Consider the following 16,484-nt stretch of genomic DNA (forward strand, 5'->3'; position numbering starts at 1 on the left):
TGGTTGTGAAACTCATAACTTTTTAATGAACATTCAAAGTAAGTCGTCACCAAGAACTCACAGCCAAAACTCAAAAAAAATCTATTCCATGTTGCTGTCTTTATTTTTTCGTACGGAAACAAGTGAATATTTTTTTTTTTATTATTTTTTGTTGTTTGTCAAAAAATGACCAGTTATATCGAACTTTGTGTTACGTGTTAGCAATTGGCATATTCAATTCAAATTCAATGAAAACTGCTAGAGAATAGCTTAACGGTAAAAGATAAGGAAGAATCATAGTTATTAAAACTGTATTATTGGAGCCGGCGCCGGTGTTGTAGTGGTAAGCGCGACTACTTTCTCACCCCAATGGGTCTGGGTTCAATCCCAGCCGAGGTCGGTGGGATTTTTCTGAGGCATAAACATCTCTGGTCACGTCTTCCTTCGGGAGGGAAGCAATGCCGTTGGTCCCGGCCCATGTGTGTTGAATGGGTGCGATATCCTACGCAGGTGTGGAAGCTGCCTTCCTGCACATTCGATTGCCGTCAATGGATGGCAATCGATGTCCGTCGGTGATTGGCACTGGATTGCGGAACAGAGACTGACGTTAAATAAAGGAATTAATAAAACTGTATTGTTAGTTTTCTGAAATTGTAAACATGGGACGCAAAATACAATAAAAAATGTTGAAAAATCTAATGTATACATTGTTCTACACAAAAAAATTGGTTGGTGTCATCATTGAGAATTTCAAAAATTAAAATTATGTGACTTGACGCCAGTGCACAGTGGTTCCCCCTAGAACAAAAGTTGGACAAAACCTCAAAATTGTTGCTGATAGGCAAAAACAGTTGAAATAGATGTTTTTTAGCTGTGCGAAGAAAACTTGACAATCAAGACGTCACAAAAAGGAGTGTAGTAGAACCAAAACCAATGCACAATGGTCCCAGCCGTATTTACCTAGGAAGACAAAAAATTTTGCGCCCGAACTGTCAGTTTTAGATATATGGTTTCTTACGGAAAGTTGCTTCATATTTTTTGTTCAATCTTTTTATGTTCGTAAAATCAAGGTGGTCCTTATAATTGGAGAATTAAAAATACAAACTATTTATTATTTGAGATAGACCAATACAGTGTTCTAAACAGTTGTAGAACATTAAATTCAAAGCAACTTTGTAGAAAACTCAACGTTTTTCATGAGTTATGATTTTTTAAACAAGCAGGTTAGGATGGTCACTAAAATCGATTTTCTTTGAATATCTTTTCATGCGTTAATTTCTTGCAAAAACATTGTGCTGATTACACTTAGAACTTTTGATGACGCATATTTTTGCTCAAGCAACTAGGTTACTATCTATTTGATTAGAAAGTTAAAGGCTATTTTCTTCGAAAAAATTACTCTTTTCAATTGTCAATATCTCAAAATGGAGCAAACCGATTTCATTGGAAACATCGTTTTTTTTTTTTCATTTTTGGTAAAAAAAAACTGCAAGAGCCTTTTGTGTTTAAAGCATTTAATTAAATTAAAAAAAAGTAATATTTTTCAACAAAACAAGTCATAACTTTTCAAATAAAAGAGATAACAACTTAGCAAAAATATGCGTCATAAAAAGTTCTTAAAGTATATGGCATAAAAATTTCACGAGAAATGGACGTATAAAAAGATATTTAGAGAATGTCGATTGTGTAGGGGCCACCCTAACCTGCTTGTTTAAAAAATCATAACTCATGAACCATAAGAGATAGCTATATGGTGCGTGTGTGTATGTGTGTGCGTATTGGTGTGCTTTGAAAAAGGCATTGTGCTACGGTATACACCGCAGATTATATAACTTAGAAACAGATATTTTCAATGAACACTTTACTTGTTATTCCTAATTTCAACATGTTTCGCAAAAAATCTCAAAACACATTAAAGCCAATCTGAAAGCTAACTTTTGTAGCAATCTTTTGGTTACTAAATGATAGTGAGCGGATGTGTCCGTCATATGTTTTGCTTAGTCTAAATATGAAAAAAAGTATGTTTTTGCTAATTTTAATATCAGAAACTGTCACTAAAAACACTACGACACTCTTTAGACGTGAAATAAGCCGAGAAACATTTCTTCTGAAGCAACCAAGTTTATAAATACATTATTTTTTGCTATATTTGAGCAAAACAGTAACAAGAAACATTACGATTTTTTTCAAAAAAAAATTGATATCTCTACACTATAACAGCCATAAAAAATATTTTATCAACAGAACTGCACAAATCATTCAATTTAAGATACTCTTAACATGTAAAAATGATAAAAAAATGGAAATAAAAATATATCAACTTCAATTTTTGAGGTTTTGGCCGACCAGGAACCACTGTGCAGTGTTCCAACTGCATCGATATTAGTACGAGCAATATAGTTATGTTCATTTTTAAGCAAACGGAATATAAAATATTTAAAAAAAATTGGTGATACTTCAAATGTATTGTTCATAAATGTTGCTTCCAAATAGAGCTTCATACATGCCAGCCCAAAACGCTAAATAAAATGTCACTTTTGTCTCGACCCCTTCCAATTTTAATGAAACATGTTCACTGCTACTAATGTTAAAACATGTAAAAATGATAAAAAAAAATTGAAATAAAAATATATCAACTTTAATTTTTGAGGTTTTGGCCGACCAGGAACCACTGTGCAGTGTTCCAGCTGCATCGATATTAGTACGAGCAATATAGTTATGTTCATTTTTAAGCAAACGGAATATAAAATATTTAAAAAAATTGGTGATACTTCAAATGTATTGTTCATAAATGATGCTATGTTGCTTCCAAATAGAGCTTCATACTTGCCAGCCCAAAACGGTAAATAAAATGTCACTTTTGTCTCGACCCCTTCGAATTTTAATGAAACATGTTCACTGCTACTAATGGTTGCAATTTAAATATATAAATGTGTTTTTCTTCACAGTAAAATTCGAAAAGGGCGTATTAAAGAAATGTTTTTTATGTATTTTTCCGCTTACTACTGTGATGCTTCCATCTACAAGTTAATTGGTTTTTATAAATAGTTTTAACCCAGCTCCAAGCCTTGCAAATGCTTGTGCGAACCTCGATACGATTCAAATTTGATAAGAAAACAATCAACGTATGTCAGAAAACAAAAAGACATAATTTTTATTTCCGAATCAGGCAAAATAAAATTGGAAAAAGGACTTTATTCCGAATAGAACATTTTCATTGAGAGATCAAGAACAAATCCAAAAAATATCACAAACATTGAAAATTATGAGGAAAACATAACCCACAAGAATAAACAGTTGAATTTAATAAAATTGGATATGGGTAGCTGTGCAGTGAAACGGTAAGTAAATCATCTCAGATATCCAAAAAAAATATAATCTGGAAAAAGTTTTTCACGAAAAACCCGCCTGAAAGATCTGGAAATCCATAGCCAGGGTGAAACATTTGTTTTTATATTTTTATGCTTGAATAAGGTACACCGGGTAATTGAAACGGACGGCGTAACTATTAGCGGAAGTGTGATATCACTGTGATTGAACAGAGAAGTTCCAGGCCAAATAACAAAAACAAAATAATTTTCAGACTCGACCTTCTCCGATTTGCATGAAACTTTATATGGTTGCTTGTTATTGTCAATCCTTCACAATTCAGCTTAAATTTAGCCAATTTGAATCTTGTAAAAAGTTTCAAAATGGCGTATTCAAAATTTTTCAATAAATCCACTAAAACGCCACAACAAATCAAAACGATATTTGAAGTTTAGTTGCATGAAGAAATAAATGCTTTTCAGAAAAAAATATAAAAAGTGCAAACAATTACCAAATTTTTGAAAAAAAAAATCCTTAAAGTCTTAAAAAGTTTAATAACAGAAATTACCTTCTTTAATATTTTTGATCCATTTTTATTAAAAATGCATACTAAAAGTTTTTTATGTGAAATTTTCAAGTTGGACGCTTAAAAATTGACAAAAGTCATGGGAAAACTTAAAAACTTTTTGTTTATACAATTTCACAGAAAATAATTTATTAGGTCTAATCAATCAAATTGTGTCAAAAAATCATTTAAACAAAAAGTTAAAACATTTGCCTAAAAGTGGTTATTTCATGTTTTTCTTTCAATTTTAAGCGTCCAACAAGAAAATTTCACGAACAATTTACACACATTTTTTTTCTACAACTTTGTCTCAGACGTCATTTTAATTGGCCATAACAAACAATTCTGGAAAATTTCATTCTAGTCGGAGAAGGTCGCAACTATACGCATTTTTTGAATGTCAAAACAAGTAGTTGCAAATAGTTAAACGTGCCCCTCAGCTTTGTTTTTTTTTTATGAGTTATGAATTTTGTTTAGTAGTTAGTTCTCCAAAAAGTACAACTTTCTATAATTTAATCCAGTGATGTGCATATGAAGGCTAGTTAAAGTGATTGCATAGACAATTTTGGTCAAACTGATTTTTCGAAAAATTTACTTGCCCCATATTTTTGCACTCCATAGGGTAAAATGAAATGAGTATAGAGGTGCAAGTTAAAATAAATGTCACAATTTCATTACAAACATTCAGTACAGTTGGTTGGATAACATCCCGGAAATAGTAGTGAGTACCCGTAAAATGTGCACGTTGCTACTTAGGAAAATAATAAAAATTCTAGTTTGTTTAAAAAAGAAAAAAATGAGTTTGGGTTAAAGTTAAAGCTGTAAATAATTGGTTGCTGCTCTATCAAATCAATTAAACTGTTTTTCATTGTTACAAATTATTATAACGCATAAATGTATTATAAATTTACAGACAATCTTACGTCAACTTTTTGCAATAACACTAAATATGTTCATATTACAAATAAATTACATTTATTATGCGAATAGTTGTCAACAATTGTAAGTATTTTATTTAATGTTTATCTCATTGTAATTGCTTGGTTATTGTTCTGGATATACTACACTACTAACCGTACACTTTGGCAGATACTTGTAGTCCCGCCAGGGGTTTATAATGTCCACAAGGTGTTATTTATACAGGAATAAACGTATTTTAATGATGTTTTCTACTATTTTCATCGTTAAACTGCTGTATTATGAGTGTTTTAATTACCCCATAAAGATGAAATAATGCTCACTTTTATTGTATTGTTAAAAAGTATATTTCTGTGGTCATATGTGTAAGTTTTTATTTTTTTATAATGAAAAACTCTTTCATGCAATTGTTGGTGTTAAAACATCTGGTGTATCTACATTAATTATTGTTACAGAGAGTGTTTCAAAATACCGTTTCAACTTGCCCCGGTGTACATTACTTCTTATCTTTTACTGGGGCGAATTTCGGACGGGTATCTTTTACCGTTTTAGAGTAATTACCGAAAAACTAATGGCCGGTTATGGGCCATTTTAAGAAAATCATTAAACAAGAAAACGAGTATGTCGTTAGTATCACCACTGAAAAATAAGAAGTATTCAGAGATGTATAAAATCATAACAAAATTGTCATCAACCTGGAGAAGCTTTTTCCTGATTTTTCTAGCGATTTTTCTCCACTGTGAAAAATTCCTAATAAAACATTTTTCAGATAGGCTAGAGAACTACTTCGGCCTAATCGCCCATTTTGGGCCTATCGAGCAGAAAACTTCAAATTATTCCATGATTTCAGAGTTAACGTTGGAGTTGTGTTTGATACGATACTTTAGTTAATAAGCTACGGAACGAAGTCAGTGAGAACGCGTGATATGAAGGTTTCCACCCATTATTCCCAAAAACAAAAGAAGCGATCCGACCGAATCAATTTTTATCTTCATCCAATAGGCCGAAGTGAATACATTGGCGTTTCAATGGCGTTTCAATGCGTTACGCCGAGTTTAGAATCCGTAGGCCGAGTTTGGCGTCAAGTAGCAGTGTTAGACTTTTTACAAAATGTCTGGTTTCTCTTTTTCAAATCTTACGGTACGTACGGAAAGGTAAATAAATTTGGAAGCCATCAGTAATAATAACATTCTGTTTGGTGCTAACTGCGCTAGATTAAGAAATATTAAGTGCAGGTTGTGCTTAATAGGCCGGAAATGGGGTAGTTAACCCTAGCTAGATCGATAGATATTTGTAATGTAAAGGGTGATACGGTCAAAATTTGGTCAAGGGAAAACGCGTGTAAATCGGTGAAATCGTTTATTTAAAAAATCAAATTAAATTTCTTTTTCAAGTTCAATTAGTATAAAATTCAGGAAAAATATTCAGTTAGGCTTCCGCTTTTCCAAATCCGAATTGCCGGGCCTTACGCTTGACCCCTGCCATCAGATTTTGTACAGCCACCTTGTCCACCTTCTTCGCCGCAGAAAGCCAGTTTGCCTTGAACTGCTGCTCGCCCTTAGCAGTTTTTTTGGTCTTCTTTAGGTTCCGCTTGACAATAGCCCAGTATTTCTCAATTGGGCGGAGCTCTGGCGTGTTGGGAGGGTTCTTGTCCTTGGGAACCACCTGCACGTTGTTGGCGGCGTACCACTCCATGGCCTTTTTACCGTAATGGCAAGATGCCAAATCCGGCCAAAACAGTACGGAACAACCGTGTTTCTTCAGGAAAGGCAGCAGACGTTTATTCAAACACTCTTTCACGTAAATTTCTTGGTTGACAGTCCCGGAAGCTATGAAAATGCTGCTTTTCAAGCCACAGGTACAGATGGCTTGCCAAACCAGATATTTCTTTGCGAACTTTGACAGTTTCATGTGCTTGAAAACATCTGCTACCTTTCCCCTTCCTTTTGCCGTATAAAACTCCTGTCCCGGAAGCTGCTTGTAGTCGGCTTTGACGTAGGTTTCGTCGTCCATTACCACGCAGTCAAACTTCGTCAGCATCGTCGTGTACAGCCTCCGGGATCGCGCTTTGGCCATCGTATTTTGTTTATCATCGCGATTTGGAGTCACTACCTTCTTGTAAGTCGATACTCCGGCTCGTTTTTTGGCTCGATGCACGGGTGTAGACGATACACCCAGCTTATTTGCGGCATCTCGGAGAGAGAGGTTAGGGTTTCGCTTGAAACTACCGGCAACTCTCTTTGTCGTCTCAGCGGCTTCCGGTTTTCGATTTCCCCCCGATCCAGACTTCCTGGCTGTCGACAAACGTTCCCCAAACACTTTAATTACATTTGTAACGGTTGATTTGGCAACTTTTAGCGATTTTGCCAACTTTGCGTGCGAGTAGCTCGGATTTTCGCGATGCGCGAGCAAAATTTTGATACGCTGCTCTTCTTGCTTGGACGGCATTTTGACAACTGAAGAGTGAATTCCAAAATCAAAATAGGAGCAACATTCTACACACACACACCTTCAAAATGAGGGGTGTTCAGGTTTTTTAAATGCAAAATTGAAAGAAATACGTCAAGTTGATATTGACCAAATTTTGACCGTATCACCCTTTATTACTGAGATAATTTTCTTACCTTTTCTCTATACAATGTCATTTCTACAATGAGTTATGAGTTATCAAAGTACGAGGTTTTCAGTTTTTTTAGGGTGACTCCAAACGTGTGAGCAATGACGTAAATAACTATATTAATAATTAAAAAAAAAAATGAACTGTATATGGGCCTAGAATAAAGGTGCTACTACAGCTTTCATTTCAATTGGCCAACGCAATTCTGAGAAAATCAGTCATGATTGTTCAATGTGAATTTGGGAAAATGTTGTAGCTTTAGGTGAATTTTTATTTTACAAAACTTGCAAGTATATTGATCCAAATTATTACGAAGTAAGTTTCATTCAATATCTTTAAATTACACCCAGAAAATGGAAATTGTACGTTAAGTGGTATGTTATTTGGAGGGTGCCTCCAAATTTTTGATGGGGAGTGTAAATGGTTTCCCATTGCGAACAATTTGCAAAGTTTCATAGTAATGTGAAAGGGCCGAGGCAGAAATTTCGATTATAGCTCATTGGTCTCGATTTTTCCCAAATGACAGTCTGTATCGATTTTTTTTTCTTTCTTAATGTTTACCTTTTTCCAGGACGCGTGTGCACTGTATGTGCCCTATACTTTGCATCAAAGAGCAATGCACAGTGGTCCTGAATGCAGATTTACGTGGAAGGATATGTTTTGAGCCTGAAATTGAAACATAAGACTAAACATATTTTCTACAAAGTTGTTCCTTATAGTTAGGCCCACACAATAGATAAAGAATTCTAGGGTGATTCATTTTATCATTAAAATAAAAAATCCAAGTTTTTTGATTGAAGAAACGAGGCTTTAGCTTCGGGGCAAAGTTATAGCTGAGCTATTTTCAAGAAACTTTCAACAAACAAAAATTTGCGCCTTTAAAATATCTAAAAGTTATTTCAACTCATCTCTGCTGATAAATTTGAAAAAAAAAATACAAGAGCAAAACAATTGTTTTTAGAGACACCCTAGCTCAGTTCAATAAAATATCTCTAAATCGATTAATTTAAGAGATACAAAGTAACTTGAAATTTGCTCAGCTACAACTTTGCCGAAGAATGTAAACCTTAATTTCTTCAAACAAAAAAGTTAGATTTTATATTTCAATGATAATAAGAACCACCCTAGAATTCTATGTCATAAAAATGAGGGCCTAAGGAACAACTTTGTAGAATACAGTTTTTGTCTAAAATTTCAATTTCAGGCTCAAATCGTATCCTTCCACCTAAATCTGTATTCTGGACCACTGTGCAATGTGGCATCTCAAATTAAAAACTTCCGCAAACTGACTGGCAGTCAATTCAAAGCACGGCCTCTGAAAATTTTGAAGCAGGGATCGGAGGATGTGTTTTTTAGTTGTTGACGGCCCAGCAAATGTCATGTAAGTTGTCGGGCTCGATAACGTATCAGTTGAGCTGCCTCCAGATGAAATGTTTTTTTTCTCAATTATTCAGACACAGAGTTCCCTGTGATTGACGATTTTAATGTTTGGTTTGTACAACCTTTTGTTGAAACCTTTCTGGAGGGTCACAATTAAAGTATTTTGGGAGTTGGTTGGAAATGCTAACATGAAGCTTTAGTGTGATAATTTATTAGCTAGAGAATGATCTTTAGAAGAGGGTAGGTGGATAGTTCCGTTAGAGTACGGCTGTATGAAAATTGAATAGAAGTTGAAAATGAGCGAAGGGCCATTAATGCGACAGTTTTTAAAGTCAATCGCACATCTTTTGCCTAACCCGTACAATGTACGCGGAGACTTGAAGTATGTCTTCAAGTCTACAGGCAAAAGATATGCGTCCTCCTTTTGCTCATTACTGACTGCGCCTGTGGAATAGTTCTAGCGACGTTTCATCACTACCTAAAGCCCCACGTTTGCGAGAGCATTTCCAGTCGATGATGTGTTATAATGCAATTCTTCTTTGAAGATCCTGTTTGCGACTATTTGCCCAGTCGTACAGTTGTTTAGGGTTCGATATAGGGTATTCGTGTTGCTAAGCTAAACTTGCTCTGGCTATCATTCTCTTAAGGGTACGTCCAATCGCATCACAAGGATCTTTGGCGTGTGAAGATGAAAAAAAGATAATATTTAATTTCTACATTATGCTTTTCTTTAAATCCACAAAGGATTTAGCATTTAAAAAAATACACTTTTGGACTGTTATTTGTGACTTTAAAAATTCATCTTGATAAATTTGAGATAGAAAACTGAACTGTTACTGTGACATGCTTTGAAATTTCCGAAATAACCACAAAATTTAAGTGGTTTAGTGTACTATTGAGTCCTATTGAGCGCACTACTGGTGGAAGGTAGTTCCACATCTTGCTGCTTTACGTAATCCGAAAGCGTTTTGTTTGATGGCAAACGATAAACTTGAAGACGGCATCCACTACAAATTTTCAAAAAATTATCCAGAGGTATTTTACAACCAGAACATTTTATTTTTTATATAACTCATCTGTCAAGTTTCGTGTTTCTGAACAACACTTCTTTGATTTAGGTAGATGTTTACAACACTTGAAATTGTTATCCATGGTCAAAAAATAACTTTATTTTTAACTTGAAACGTTAAAAGAGATGAACTGAATGGAACAGGTGAAGGATTTCCCAATATTTATTTAGCAGAATAATTACAATGTTGACATTATACCTATCTTCATTAGGTACAATTGATTATAAAAAAACGTTTTTTAAGTGTGAATGTAAGAAGCGTCCACGGAGTGCCTTTTTAAGTAGTTGTGATATCACGGGATACCTGTTGCGGTCTTCTTATTCTTTTATCATACATGGACTTAAGTGAGATCTCTATGGGATGAGCTCCATAGGCACAATAAAGTAAAAGTCAGAGAATTACCTAAAGAATTTATCTCAAATACAGGTTTAATATAATATTTGTTAACCTGTTTATATTTTATGCCTCTGTTATGACATATACAATTCTATCCAGGTATATAAATTGAAATAACAAATGTAATGATAACGATAAGAACGTATGAAGCGAAAACGTATAAAAATAACTTGACCGTCGCTTGCAAAAAAGTACCATTGGATACTATTTAATTTCGAATAAATACATAATCCTGTCATCTTAATTAATGTATGTGATAAGGCTCAATCGTATTAACTTTACAGAGCCAAGGATTATTGTTCACTAAACAAAACATCTTAAAACTATAGTCACAAGGTACAAAACAATAAACACTTTATCTTCCGCTATCCAAAATGCCTCCTCCATCAGAACTGGAGTTGCATTGTATGGCAGTTTCACCGGGGGAGGGGGCTGAGTGCTTCCATTGCATCAATGGTCACAAAACGTGGTCAGCAATCACACACTCATCACGAAACGGTTACTTTCCAAAGTCGACAGCGCATCGACCGAAAGAACTGCTCATGAAGAGCAATGAGGTGGACCACACAAAGGTTGCTGCCGAGTAAGCAGACGATCGCGTGACACTCATCGATAGTGGTCTGCTTTTGTCGACAGCCGAGTGAACACTGATAATCCTGCCATCTAGTCACCTCAATTTCTTGGCAGTCCTCCATCCAAATGCGATCAATTTAAAAAAAAAAATATTCAATTTCATAGGATGGGAACAAATATAAAACTATTGTAACCGTCATGAGAAATTTGAGTTCAATATAATACGTTTGAAATATCAATATCAATACTTTAAATATGCATGATTCTAGTTAATTCGGTTTATTATACTTCAAGCAATAACAGTTTGAAAAAGGGTGGTCAAATGGGAAGCGTATAATTGAAATTGCTCAAACTTTTTACAGACTCACCTAAACCTTAAAACCATACCGATAAATCTCGAATAGTTGAGGTACTGAGGACTGTTCAAGTTATAAAACGGACCCACACTTTCAGTCCCAACATTTTCATTTGAATGCTTTTTCGGCCAGTTTCAAGCAATTTGAAACAGCATGTAATTTTAACTAAATTTGAAATATTATGTGCTCTAAAATGCATTTTTATAATCATGTCAATATAACTTGAACTGCAGGATAAATTTTGCAATGTATCAAGCAAGATATTTTTTTTCAGCTCTTCTAAAAGTTTACACACACCAACGCTTACAACTTTGGGAAATTGACAATAATATCTCAAAAATGTTGATACTTCCTAATACCGTAAGTTTAAGCTACTCAATGATAGTTTTCATTAAATTTGAATTGAATATGCACATATATGTTTCCATATTAAATTAATTTCGTTCTGACTATTAACTAAGTATACACACTTTTTATCACATTTTGTTCTAATTATATTGTATGACAAGTGTAAGGGATAAGATTATTCACCTATTGGCTACGTAAGTTTATAAAGAGGATCCCATTCAAAAAAATGAAAACAAAGCTTTATTTGTTTTCACGAGAAAACAAAAATGCGGATATTGAATTTTTTTCTTCTATTTTTTGTTTGTTTTTTAGATACGTTTTTTTTTTGGGAATACTTGCTATGATGGTTAATTCTGAAGTGATGCGTTCTATCATTATTAGTTTAAGCAATGCATATTTTTGTTTGGATCATAATCTATACATATCTGGAATAAACAATACGGATACAAAGAAAAATGAAAAGGATACAGACAATTTTTGATGTCCGTCTTATAACTTGAACAGTCCTTAATAGCCAAAATTTCAGCAAAATATTATACATTTTCCTAAAAGAAACAGCTAATTGAATTTTTTGCGAGAGTTAAAAAAAATATGATATATTTTTGTCAGATACTGTTGAGTTGCATTTAAAATACATGAGTTTTAAATAGTACTAATAACACCCTACCCTATGCAAAGTAGCAGAGGTAATCTATAACTATGCGGTCCACCTCATTATTGTCATTCTACCTCTATGCATGCTTCTTCTTGTGCTCTGCCATATGTGTTCTGAAGAATACAGCTGATCAGTTAATGAATAGCAATTGAATCTACTATTGATTCAATTAAAAAAAATTGATGATCATGATCAATTCATGATAACGATCAATTTAAGATACATAGAATTTATCTTATACTTCTCAGTGGTAAAAGCTTAAACTTGGAAACCGGTTATTTACCAGTATCACGATTTTATTACCGAATAACCGGTTTTATAATAACCTCTTGGTAATGAAATCCCTACAAACGTTCAAATATTTATTGTTTTATCGGTACCATGGGCTTGATTGCCTGTGTGTATGAGAAGTTTGAACAATTATAGTAAAAGACTCGTGCTTAAACATTGTTTGAAGAATGAAAGTTTCACACGAGCTATGCCCCCATAGTCGATGCCTATTTGATCAGCAATAAAGTTTGTGAATTAATTCGGTTGAACGCATATTTAGAGCACATTTCGTGATCTTTTCAAGACAAACATTAATTTGAACAGAGAATAGAGGTTAAACGCTGAACGTTCCCTCACTTATCACACGATCCCAAGCAGCACACTCCCATCACAATAAGTTATGCTGCTACTTGATTATGACTGGAATAATGTCCAAACAACCACAATTGTTCAGTGACAAATGTGTTGCTAGGGATACGATAACTAAAGATTTCCCAAAAATCTTTCGCATAATATTATAGTAGAGGAATTTACGTATTCTCGTCAATCTAAGCAGCTTCCGCACTTCTATTAGCATTTTCTCAGTGTCACGCACACATATGACGTGTCTGTTTGTTTACATTCATCTGCTGCTAGCTATTCTATCCATTCCAATCAACAAAACTGTCCAAAACGGTTTGAAACAGTTTTTAAGGCGCTCCAAACTTCTCAGGTGAGTGTGACTATTGTCGGCAGCCTCTTTTACTTCGGCAACCTTTCCGTTTAAACTGCGTGTTAACCAGCTGTTCTATTATCGGCAACTCGAAATCAGCCGTATTTTGATGTGCTTATGTTTCTTTTGAAGAAACACCTAGCATAACAGGTTTGCTCAGTCGTAAAAATGTATTAGGATCAGCGAATCCAAATACATAAAGCAACCAACGATACAGACAAAACGGTTGCTACGACTACCATGACAAACTCGCTCTGTAACAAAGCTCGATCCGAGTGGTAGAAGGATAATGATATATTGCTTGCCTGCTTTGTTGCAATATACACGGATGAGGACATAGCTTGATATGAATCGGGAAAAGACATAACAAAAAAATTCCCATTAACACACGTGTATCATCTTCGGCTTTACTTCGTGAAGCAGCTTGCCAACAATTTGCTCGTTTCCTTCTACCGCCCCGAATGAATTGGGTCGCACGAGCTGCTTGTCATGAAAAAGAACGGTGAAGATTATATCATTATTGTTTTCCACTTCTGACATAGCGTTATTATTCGGTTCGTTGATCGCTTGTTATTTTGTCATTTGGAGATATTTTTGATTCCTTGATTAGGATTGAAGCTGAAAGACTAAGGAATCGTTTAAATACATTCAGCGAAGTGTTTTAGTGAGAAAATACATCGAAATTAACGTTTAAATTGTGGTTGCCGAAAACAGTCGATGGCTGCCGAAGCCATCATTTACCCTATTTCATCAAATATTGTTTCAAATATTATTGACGTAAGACTACGTCTGTGATTTCTATATGGGGGTACACTTGTTGAAACCGAAAATGGAACATGTAAAAAAATTATGAAAGTTTTTGAACGTTAATAACTCAGCTGCCCCAGAACCAACTTCAACCAATCGACGAGAAATATCCCTACGCATCTGTTTTTCAAAATGTCACTATTGAAAATTGCACGAATGTGCAACTGTTGCTAAAATAATTAAAATTATCACCGATTGCCTGCGAAAAGCGATTTCCCTATCACAGATTTCAAAGTTGAATTCCATCCGGTCTCACCAAACGGTGTTTATTCAATCACCGCGTGGTGGGTGATGGTGATCTCCAGTACACAACGAAAGGCTGCCTGCAAGCAACGAGCTGCAGCTCACATGAGCATCCATTGAAGGAGGAAGAAGCAGCACCGCTATTGATCGGAATCAGTAGCTCTTCGTGAGTCGCTGTGGGTCATCTATGCCAAGCGCGCCATACTAAAGAGTATAAATTAAGAGAACCCCGTTCAAATTCCTATTCCTACACAAAACACAAGCTCCTGCTGCAGTTAAAAAATAAGATTTATTATATAAGACCACGTAGTCCTATGTACGTCATCATTGCGTACAACCCCATAGCGCTGTCCCTTGTAGGTTTTTTAATATAATACTAACTGAGTGTGCCCGGCCTTACTCGGCACTCAATATAAGCATGAGTTTATACGCCAATTCAAAAAAGCATGAGTAGTAGCCCCCCCCCCCTTCTTATTTGAGGGGCTACCGGCTACCTCCTATGACCTCCATATGTTCAATTTGGATCCATTTGCTTGATGAGTTCTCGAAATATGCAGAAATTTCTGTGTCTTTTGTATGGGAGCCCCCCCCCTCCTTACAGAGGGGGGATGGGTCTCGAACCATCATAAGAACCTTTTCTAGCCCCAAAAACCTTGCATACAATTTTTCCACGACAGACAGACAGACATTGAAATTCATTTTTATATATATAGATTAATAAACAGTCCAAAAGTGCTACAAAGTACCTTTAATTTAGAATGTCTAAACATAATGTTTTTACATATCCTTCCAGAAAGCGACGGAAAATTATCATTCACGTGCCAGTTAAGGTAAAGCAACAAAAACATATACATACACAGGTTAAGACTGTTCATCATCATCATAAGCCAACTGTTATTAAAGAGGAAAAAATAATAAAGAAAGAAGTACATAAACCGGTTGTGATTAAGGAAGAAGTCGAGCATGAACATTTTCACCACCATTATAAGCACGATCACCCTACCTTTGAAATCGACGGACACGAGTCACTTGGTGAAGGCAACGATTTTAGTGGACTAAAATTCAACTGACCGTTTCTACAGATGCAATAAAAGGAACTCAAATGTATGTGTAGTGTAGAATGCCTTGCATAAGTGTAACAACTAAACTTGATATTAAATTATCCCAAACCTGAAACATAAGAGCAAATTTATTTTCATTCACACGCCTTGCATCGATAAAAAATTATATATCTCGATTACTTTTTCGAAAGGACGTATCTGCTTTTATAAACAATGCATTTGATCGTCGGTTTGGCGTGACTGGTCACTCGCGTACGTATACACTAGAGTCGCTTTTTACGCGGTTTTTTTACACGGTTTTTTTTACGCGGTTAGTGCCGCTGAGTCGCAATTTACGCGGTACGCTTTTAACGATTTCTCGACAACGATACGACCTTTCGAGTTGATTCCAATCACATTATCCGTTTCAAACTATAGGTAATCGAATGGCATACTTTTAAAAAAATCACATTTTTTGGTATAAACACAGAAATTTTTAAAATATGTCTATGTTATTATATGCTATAATAACGAATGGCATCAAAATCCGATATATAAAAAATATTTAAGCATGTGAAAAATCAAAATCTCGGAAGTTTTTTTACGCGGTTTGTTTTTGCGCGGCACGTATCCCCCGCGTAAAAAGCGACTCCAGTGTACTATACTACTGTCGGGAAGGTGAAATTTGGCATGCGAGGGTGAGCTACCAGTTACGTCATATCGACGATCAAATGTATTGTTTACAAAAGCAGTTCCGACCCTTCGAAAATGAAATCGAGAGATGCTTCGCCGGCGCCGGTGGTGTAGTGGTAAGCGTGACTGCACTCATCCCAACGGATTGGGGTTCAATCCCAACCGAGGTCAGTGGGATGTTTCTGAGGCATACAAATCTCTGGTCACGGCTTCCTTTGGAAGTGAAGTAAAGCCGTTGGCCCATATGTGTTTGATTGATTGGTGCGATATCTTACGTAGGTATGGAAGCTGCCTCCCTGCACATTCGATTGTCGCCAGTGGATGGCAATCGACGCATATTAGTACAGAAAAAAAAAGTCAAACCCAAAAAAATCATATTATCGATTAAGCTGAGGTATGAAAAATATAGATGTAGGGTAGAGCACTACCTCAGCCTAATCACCCATTTTGGGCCTATCAAGCAGAAAACATCAAATAAATCCATTATTTCAGAGTTAAAAAGTCAATTATGCGTTTGGTACGATACTTTAGTTTAAAAACTACTGAACGAAGT

At 35.2% G+C, this 16,484-nt stretch overlaps 1 protein-coding gene across 1 annotated transcript in view; it reads left to right on the forward strand.

Annotated features, from left to right (window-relative positions):
- The window catches only part of LOC135716250 (uncharacterized), a 29,742-nt gene extending 14,376 nt beyond the window's left edge, over positions 1-15,366 (forward strand). The window contains exon 3 of the mRNA XM_065238933.1: positions 14,992-15,366. Coding sequence (XP_065095005.1) covers positions 14,992-15,268 — 277 coding nt within the window. The 3' untranslated portion in view covers positions 15,269-15,366. The remainder of the gene's footprint in view (positions 1-14,991) is intronic.
- The last annotated feature ends 1,118 nt before the right edge of the window (positions 15,367-16,484 follow it).

The sequence above is a fragment of the Ochlerotatus camptorhynchus genome, unplaced genomic scaffold, assembly GCF_037179485.1.
Source record: "Ochlerotatus camptorhynchus isolate MF236.1 unplaced genomic scaffold, CSIRO-AGI_Acam_v1.1 ptg001178l, whole genome shotgun sequence".
In the NCBI taxonomy this organism is placed as follows: Eukaryota; Metazoa; Arthropoda; class Insecta; order Diptera; family Culicidae; genus Ochlerotatus; species Ochlerotatus camptorhynchus.